The sequence below is a fragment of the Mya arenaria genome, chromosome 5 (assembly GCF_026914265.1).
Source record: "Mya arenaria isolate MELC-2E11 chromosome 5, ASM2691426v1".
Taxonomy (NCBI): Eukaryota; Metazoa; Mollusca; class Bivalvia; order Myida; family Myidae; genus Mya; species Mya arenaria.
In genome coordinates this window covers 55841947-55851211 of record NC_069126.1, presented here as the reverse complement: position 1 = coordinate 55851211, position 9265 = coordinate 55841947, and the positions used below count along the sequence as shown (strand labels likewise).

General features: G+C 35.9%; 2 protein-coding genes across 2 annotated transcripts; both read left to right on the top strand.

The window, feature by feature from the left end:
* The first annotated feature begins 5356 nt into the window (after nucleotides 1-5356).
* LOC128235808 (uncharacterized) lies at nucleotides 5357-6148 on the top strand. Its single transcript, XM_052950603.1, has one exon. The coding sequence runs from the start codon at nucleotides 5357-5359 to the stop codon at nucleotides 6146-6148; it is 792 nt and encodes a 263-aa protein (XP_052806563.1).
* Nucleotides 6148-7065, top strand: LOC128235807 (uncharacterized). The gene has a single exon (XM_052950602.1). The coding sequence runs from the start codon at nucleotides 6148-6150 to the stop codon at nucleotides 7063-7065; it is 918 nt and encodes a 305-aa protein (XP_052806562.1).
* Nucleotides 7066-9265: the final 2200 nt, after the last annotated feature.

Here is a 9265-nt window from a genome sequence, read left to right as displayed (position 1 = left end):
CAGTACTCTCTGGAATTCAATCTGTAAGCCATTATCTAAAAAGAGTTAAATGAGAAGATATTTCAAGTCTTTTTTTCATAAACAGTGTCCCCAAATAGCTTAGACAAATGCGACTTTTCAAATTGTTTACGTCCGATTACTATAAAACATTAATAAAATACTGAATTAACGTTTGTAAGTAAAATTTATAAGTTTCAAAGATGATATAATATTTGAATATCTCATTAAAGCTATGTCAGGTGGAAAGGTGCACTCCTCGAATTCTTGTTTTGAATTTAATTAGTCTAAGTGGAGAATTATTTTATTTCGGCAAATGGTTGGTATATCGGAAATATATTTGATAGGCGTTTAAGTCATTTATACAGAAGTAATAACACAAATCTCTGTTTAAATATGTAATATTTCGAAAGTATTTTTATTTACAGAATCTAAAATTAGAAACTTAAAAAGAGATCACGTCGGGCGATTGGACACAGTAGTGAAATTTTGCTTTTAATAAAAATGTATGCAAAAGACCATTGATTGTATGCGGTCATATTTTTTTCTGTTAAATCAAAGATGGCCAACACACTGATGAAAATGCCGTATTTCTATTTATAATTACACCTGGCAGTAGTAATTTTAAAATACATTTTCAATTATTATATCATTACGCCTATTCAGTTTTACTGTTAATATCCGTTTCTCGGTATTTATAACTCGATATGTCTATTTCCAAATTGATGGCAATGTCTTTGAAATCCGCATGTGTATAAGGTATTCAACAAACGCTTTTCTTCAATGGCATGTATTCCTCGGCAAACGAAATAAAAAAATAACGAGCAAGGACTAACATTGTGCATATTTATCAAATATACATTGTTATTACACACCACATACTTGGTGATATTTCATCAAGTACTTCCACAATCTCTGGTTTCGGATTTAAAAAAAGGAACGAACGTTGGTTATCCGACCTACAAATACGCTGTTTCTCTGATGATACTACCAAACATAATGTTAAATGTAGATGCCTGGTGCTCCCGTTCACCTTTCACATATTTGAATATTGGTTACCTTAAACGCAGGCACACTTTACATGCAACCTCTACACTATAGAGCTAAATTGCATATTGACTAAATTTAAATCGCATTTATGTAACACGATTGGGTTTTTCCGTTTATGTTAAGAATGATCTATAGAGTTAAACGTCAAACCAAACGGTGCTATAACGCGAGTATGGTTTCAACGCTCTCCATTAAGTGATTGAATTTACACTAGTAGTGAGAAGTGATATATAAAAATATTGAATGACAATATTTAATGATGACGACGTCATTTACGATATTAAAACCATTATTGTCAATATATTATCCTGAAAGAAAACGGAAGTAAAGAGAAATTAGCCAATGCATAGTTAAACAACGATGCAAATGAATGTACTATTTATACTCTTTATAGAAGGTCGACTATATAAGCATGTCATCATAATTTCGTCGTTGTAGTAGTTGAGTAAAAAATGATGTTCACACATGTGAACATGTGCACTTACAAAATTTATTTAATGCCAAACCAATGTAGAACTTGATCTAATGTTGTTTTGATAACATATAATTCAGACATAAACGTCTCACTGTACAAACTACGTGTTGATTGGCATCAATATTTACATACCTTGGCCAAATATGAGCACTCCACAGCATATAACGTAAAGAATGGCATATACCAGTAAATCCATTTTGTTATTAAGCACAAACTTGAATAAATAAAATGTCTAACTTCCTGTTAGTTCGCCTGCAAAGCGTGCGATTTGGTTAAGGATCATAACTGTTTTCTAAGTGTGTAGCGAATAGAATAAAAACACAAAATAATATAGAGAGGAAGTTTTAAATTTAAACGAACAAATGTTTGTTAAATTCATGTACCGTATAAAGCTCTCTAAAAAGAAAATTATTGAACCGTATACATACATTATCACATAGAGGTTAATGACTTTGAATTAATTCATGTTTCACAATGTAATCCACGTATCGTTTTTTAAGCTATAAAGCATATTTTGTGTTTGCAGTTGTATGTGGATCAATGAAAATCGATGATTTTTCCAATTCTCCGTTCATTAATTTAACGTACATCGATTCTGTCTATTGCAACAAAAATAGTTTCAAAGAATATATTTCTTTCTGTCTATTTTTCTTCTAACCCTTATTTGTTAATCTAGTGTCAGTATGAAAAGGTAGGAATTTCTTGATGTTTTCATTATTGTGTGGTCCGATAATAATCGAGAATTTTTCAAAAACAAAATTCATTAACTTTACGTAGATCGATTCTGACATATGGACCAAAAACCATTAGATAGGTTAGAGCCCTATTTTAAAGATCTAGATAATAGAGCGGACTAACGCAGCCTGTGGGTGAGGTGCGCCTGCCATATTTTCTGTAGATCACCAAACTTGAACTAGAACTTAGACTATTCTAGCACACCGGATAGGCATTTCCGGTGAATTCAGTCGTGCTGGAAAACTCCATTTAACATCCCCCCATGCCAGATGAGTCACGCGCTGTGACGTAATTATTTCAATTTCTTTTATAATACACTTTATGTAATCATAATTATGAGATTTAAATAGATGAGTTTCATAAACATTAACTTTACAAAAATGTACTTTAAAAACAAATCAAAATAACCCTTAAAAGTCTTGATGTCGAAGTAACTTATCGACGTATGCACTGAATACAACTTACTGCGCGTCATGACGTCAGTAAACATCATTGCACGCTTTTTGGTGATATGTACAAAATGCTATTTTTTATGTATTTTCTTCACAAATAATATAATTTATGTATGCTAGTAGAATATATATCATGTTTGTCCGTTCCGGATAGAAAATACAGCCGGTTTTGTATCCTGAAGATCTTGATAAATATTTGTTTAGTAATGCCCTGTAAATAACGTGCTTAGTGCAATCGCCTGCGACGCTCTGAATGGATTATTTTTCTTCGATTCGAGAGCCAGTTATTTAATTTAGTGCCGTAGAGCGAACGCTAATGTTCGTTCGTGTGTGGTTTTGAGACACAATGGGCATAACTTAATATTCTGCGTTGTTCTATAACGTTGTGTGCATCTCTGAATTATTTTATGGATAGCTTTTCGTCATTTTAAAGCGTTTGGTGTCTCTCTGAAATTATTTTATTGATGTATGGATAGTTTTTCTTTGTTGTATTGCAGCGTTTGGTGTCTCTATGAAATAATCCATTATGATGAAGGTTAGTTTGTTTTCGTTATTTCATGATTAAGTGTGTCTCTCTGAAATAACTTATTTCAATAGACTATGAACACAAATCATATCATAGCACTTTGAAGACTGAAATACGTTATATTAGAATTAAACATGATTTGTTGCACATGGATTCGATTCCCGGCATAAGCTTATGTTTGGTTAGTTTATTGTAACTAAGCCAGTAAAATGGGTTCTTCAAGTTATGATTTGACCAATAGAATACGATTGTAGAACGTTACTGCCAAATTTTGAAATGGAACATAACACAAACTAAATGGGATCGTTAGAATTCCTTAGTTTCGCATGGAGTATTTTTATATGCTCAAATGTTATGTTCTATGTTCGCGTACGTGTACGGTGCATTTAGAGTAAAACCAGGTTTCTGTGTATATGTTTGTACTTGTAGAGTCAGCATTGTCACTGCGACTGGATTTATTTATTTGCAGGTAATGTCTGTTCCTAGAACTTTGGACTTTTTGACGTTAGTGTAGATGTCTATATAACTTTAGTTTACGTTTTTATTTTAATTGGTACTGATACTAGTTATGTTTAGGTTTGAATATGCTCACATCGATAAATGTTGCGACGAATGTGAAGCGTAGCGCTCATTAACAGGTTTCTTTTAAGAGTGTATATTGCATGGATTTGACAACAACACCAAGGCGAAAGCAGGTGATCTAGATATGTCCTCCATCAAAAGCACCGCAAGCTCGCTTGTTTGTTTTAACCGATCAAGGGACATAACTCAGTAAAAGGTCTTTTTCTTGAATAAATAGAAAGTAAATTCTGGAAATACTGATCAGTTAATTAACAACACTAAGAACATCTAACGCCTAAAACTAAAACTTAATCAACCTACCTACACTGCATTATAATGACTATGATTTAGCCGAGACTTGATTCTACCTTTCAATTTTTAGACTGTCGGCTGCAAGCCGAAAGTCTTTAGAAAGCGGTATTTCAGAAACACGACTAGTCGCCTGACACAACATATTGAACATGAATATATTAATACACACCACCTGCGTTGCAACAGAACTACTTACGTGGATATGGGGCGTCAAGTACTTACTTATGTGTATTTAACGCGTAATTGCATTTTTTCATGACAAAACATTGCGTGTTACACTAAGTATAGTTGTACTTGCAATTTGATGAGTTTAATTGAAAAAAAATAATGAATTTATAGCATTTACATACGAAGTCATTTTACCCTACAACCAATAGTAAGCTACACCACATGTTTGCACCCCGTGCGACGTCACACATATCCCGGCAAAGAACATATTTCATGAATGAAAGCTATTAAGAAATAAATCATACGCGGTTAAAGAGTTCATGTCATGTCATGTTTTGTTAAATAGCTTTTGTGTCAAATGAAGCAGCAATCGAACTATTGTATTTGTTTGAGTAAGTTGTTCGGATTATACCTATCACATTGTGTCAACGTTATGCCTATTGTAATTCGGTCCTATGGGGTGTAGTTTTTAAAGTCATACACAATATGGCGGCGATTATGCGGAAATGAAATTGAATGTTACTTCGAACACGTTTCTCTACAAAATAACCGACCTGTATTTAGTGTTATTCCTTCAACATCAGTCGAAGCGAAAATGGCAACAATGTATGCGTCTAAAGATGTTAAATTTAGATGGGGACAATCCAGATATGAGCTGCCAGGAAGTGATCGATTTCGCACACGAAGGTACATTAGTCTAAAATAGAAGACGTGTCATATTCTTCCAATCCCTTACGTCTAAACGGGTTTGTGCAAAAACCGGGGGCGTTTGAAAAATATTGAAATTGTATTAAGTGAAGTATTTTATGGTTGAAATGGATAATAAAATGCATATTACCATCGAAGTGCAAAGCTATTATGCACAAAACAAGCATTTAATGCATTAAAATTCAATTTATTGCCTAAGAAATAAATTTCCTTATGATACTTTCAAGGGATCTAACTCATCACTCAGTAAATTATAAGTACCGAGTTTTCAATATTGATAGTGTTATTTAACCGTCTCGTCTCGCTGATCTCACAACGTAATAATTTCACAGATAATTTATGCAAAACCGGACTTATTTGCCTGATACTACGATGACATTTGTTGGAATCGAGCTCGACTCTATTGCCATGGTTAAAAGGCTGCCCTTTGAAAAAGTTGAAAAAATACGTGATTGTCTCTCCCGCATGAAACGCAAGAAAAAAGCTACATTACAGGAACTGCAAAGTCTTATGGGTCTTTTGAATTTCGCTTGTGCGGTTGTCGTACCCGGTAGAGCGTTTCTTCGGCGCATGATTGACCTCACTATGGGTCTTCAGCAGCCCCATCACAAGAGACGCCTCACATTGGATGTTCGCGAAGATTTGGAAGCCTGGTCCGTGTTCATTAACACTCTCAATGGCATTTCTATGATGCTCCCAGACCGTTGGGACAGTTCGACCGCTCTAGATCTATATACTGATGCCAGTAACATTGGATTCGGAGGTTATTTTAATGATCGTTACTTCGCAGGGGTGTGGCCGGTCGACAGTGTATGGCACACCTTGCACATAACTGTGAAAGAACTGTTCCCCCTGGTGTTGGCCTTGGAGCTTTGGGGTTCACTCCTGCAGAATAAATGTATCGTTTTCCATTCAGACATTGAAGCCGTAGTGCATATTATTAACAAACAAAGTTCTAAAGATAAGCATCTCATGAAACTAGTTCGCCGTTTTGTGGTAAAGACATTACAGCACAATGTACTTTGTAGAGCCGAACATATTCCCGGCTCTCACAACATTTTAGCCGACTTTCTTTCCCGTGACCAGGTCGACAAGTACTTGCGAAGTTGTCCGGCCAACCACCCTGTGCTGGAACCGATTCCAGTCGACAGCTTGATAATTTGATGGCCGTTGCAGACGGGCTAGTCAACCACGCTTTGGCGACTTCTTCGACAAAAACATACAACAGAGCTTTGGCTTCCTACAAGAGCTTCCTGGCAAAACACACTACAGATCTGACACAAACATATCCCTCACCTCCACGGGCTATCTTGGCGTTCATTGCACATTGCTACATCAACAAGTTGGCTGCATCTACAACCTTAACGTATTTGTCGGCGATTGGCTACGCGCACAAACTCTTGAATTTTAGCGACCCTACACAACACTTTTTAGTCAAGAAATGCCTTCTAGGTTATAACAATCAATGTCGTTCGCCAGACAAACGCTTACCTATCACCTCGCAGTTGTTGGAACGCCTGGTGCATTCCTTACAATTCACGTGTAATGCCGCTTCCCACCGTTGTCTACTTCAGGCTATGTTCCTCTTAGCTTTCCGTGCTTTTCTCAGAGTAGGTGAGCTGATAGGACACGGTCGTGGCCCCGCAGTAGTCACTTATTCGTGCATAACGTTTCATTACACAGCTGACATTACTTCCGCGCTTGAACTACACCCGGAAAATTATAAACACAGTCACGGAAAAACTGTTAAGTTGCTTATACCGGCCAAAGTCTCTCCTGTAACAACTTGTCCAGTGGCTGCCCTTTGGCAGTTTTGTAAGCTACGTGGATCCAACCCAGGTCCTCTCTTCACCTTTCCTGACGGATCGCAAGTGTCAAGAACATTCTTCTCCAGCAATCTGCGAGCTTCGTTGATATTTTGTGGATGTGATACCACACTCTACAAAGGCCACAGTTTTCGTATTGGAGCTGCGACCTCGGCAGCCGAACAGGGCATTTCGGAGTCGCAAATTCAGGAAATGGGGCGTTGGAAATCCTCGGCTTTTAAAAAATACATCCGCATACCAATGCTACAGAACTGAACGCCTTCGGGCCATACCCGGTGGAAAGTATCGTTTTAGTCATTAACAGTTTTTTATTCAACGTGCCGTGTTTTAGTATTACTTTTCATGCATACTTCGAGTTGTGGGCTCGTGTAAGCACTTTCTTGCCTGTTGTATAAATGTATATATGTAGGTATATGTGTGTATCTATATTGCGGCGCGCTTCGAGTTGTGGGCTAGAGCACGTCGGTTTTTCTGCTGTATTCCGTGCATGTTTCTTGTTCATGTCAATTTATTTGCTTTATATTCAACCCCTTGTGTTCAGATATGTTTAGATTCCAAGTACATACTTCGGAGACTGGAGTTGTTGGCTCTTTCTCTTTTTTATGTGCTATTCCTGTTCAGAGACTAGAGTTGTGGGCTCTTTCTCTCATTCCTTGCTGTACTATTTTTACTGCTAAGTTTTTTTTTTGTTGATGTTGTTTTTTGAGTTGTGGGCTCCTTCTCTAAAGCCTCATTCCCTTTATTTGTAATTATTTTTCTCGTTCATGTCTCAATGTTATTTTTCTAGTCACTGATTGTTTCTACATCATGTCCTCTTGGTCACTCTCTTATCACGTTGAGTTGAGGTTCCGATTGTTGTAAAATTGTGAACAGCAGCCATGCAGGTGCCCTTCATGTATATGTCGTTATGTTTTGACTGAATGAAATAAATAAAATCCCATCAAACTCATAATTATTCGTTGGATATTATTTTTTTTTGTTACGGAACTTATATAAAATAACATTACCTGGTAATATTTCTTGTTTTTATGATATTTTATAGACGCAATATGCTTTAAGGTGGAACGCGACTATGAATTTTTTACGTTTCTGTCTAACAATTGGTATACGAATAGAAGAGCATATGCCCAGTTAGGGACTGTTTTTACTTTTTCAATATTCGGAACAGTTTTGAATCTACGAGTCTTCAACATATGCCACTGACGTCAATTTTGAGACGTCTGTCATATTTTTGCGTTCCAGCTACAATAACCGACATTTTCATCAATTTTTCGTTTACAGCTATGAAATTTCAACGTCAAGTGCGTCTTGTGAAAACGTTCAGTCTCATATATTTTTCTTTCTCTTGTTGAACGTTATTGTTTTTTAAATTCGTCTATTACGTCATTCTTTGCGGGAAAAACGTCGTCGTGTTTCGCTAAAAAAAGTGCGCCTTTCTTTAATTCTTGAAAAAACTGCTCGTTTAATATTTGTTCAGAATATTGAAAATGTAAAAACAGTTCCTAATCGGGGCATATGCTCGTCTATTTTTATTCAAATTTTCAGACAGTAACCCGAAAAATAATCATAGTCGCGTTCCACCTTAACCCGGAATCCCGACCCTCTTTTCGTACAAAAAAAAATGTACGTGATGGATTTGCCATATCAAAAATCGTAAAAAAGGCCGTCGACGTACAATTATTTGGACTAGAAGGTACATCTAGCTGATCTACATCTTTTAGTCCAAATATTTGTAGCTTTTTACGATTTAAAAAACAAGAACATCTTCATGTTACTTTCAATTCAGAGTTGATTATTCACTAAAATTATTTTGCATTATTATTGAAATTGTAGTTATATCAGTATTATATGTTTGAAATTGATATAACTAATAACTACCCACTTTTCGTACAAAACAATTTGTACGTGAAGGATATGCCATTTCAAAATTTGTAAAAAGATCAGTCAAGTTACTATTAATTGGAATTGTGCTTCAAGTGTTTAATTTATTGTCTTTCTTATGTATTATGCACCTGTCAATGGTGAAGCCAAGCTGGGTACTGTCTAAAATCAGTTACACTGTTAGTTTAGTTTGACAGATCTCCATGCAAGTGTTCACATGGTCGTGGGTTCAAGCACCATACCAGTAGCACCTTTTCTCACAGGTTTACTTAAGAAACCATCGTCCAGGAGTTGACAATTATGATTTAATTATTAAATATTACATTATATTTTTGAAACTTCTCATTCATTTAGTAAGTTCCGTTGAAACAGAGTTGGCAAAAACAAAATAAGCAAAGGTATATACATTTTAATTCAAATGAGAACTTAGCAGCACAGAATGGTAAAATGCTAGTCTACCAATATAAATGTGCCTGGTTCGAATCAGTAAAGCTGATGAATGTACTGGTTGTGTAGCCAGGATGTGAATATGTCTGCACTTGGCTGATAATGGATATCACTTAAAATGTTTAAG

Coding starts and splice junctions, on each gene's coding strand:
- LOC128235808 (XM_052950603.1), top strand. CDS start 5,357: ATGACATTTGTTGGAATCGAGCTCGACTCTATTGCCATGGTTAAAAGG.
- LOC128235807 (XM_052950602.1), top strand. CDS start 6,148: ATGGCCGTTGCAGACGGGCTAGTCAACCACGCTTTGGCGACTTCTTCG.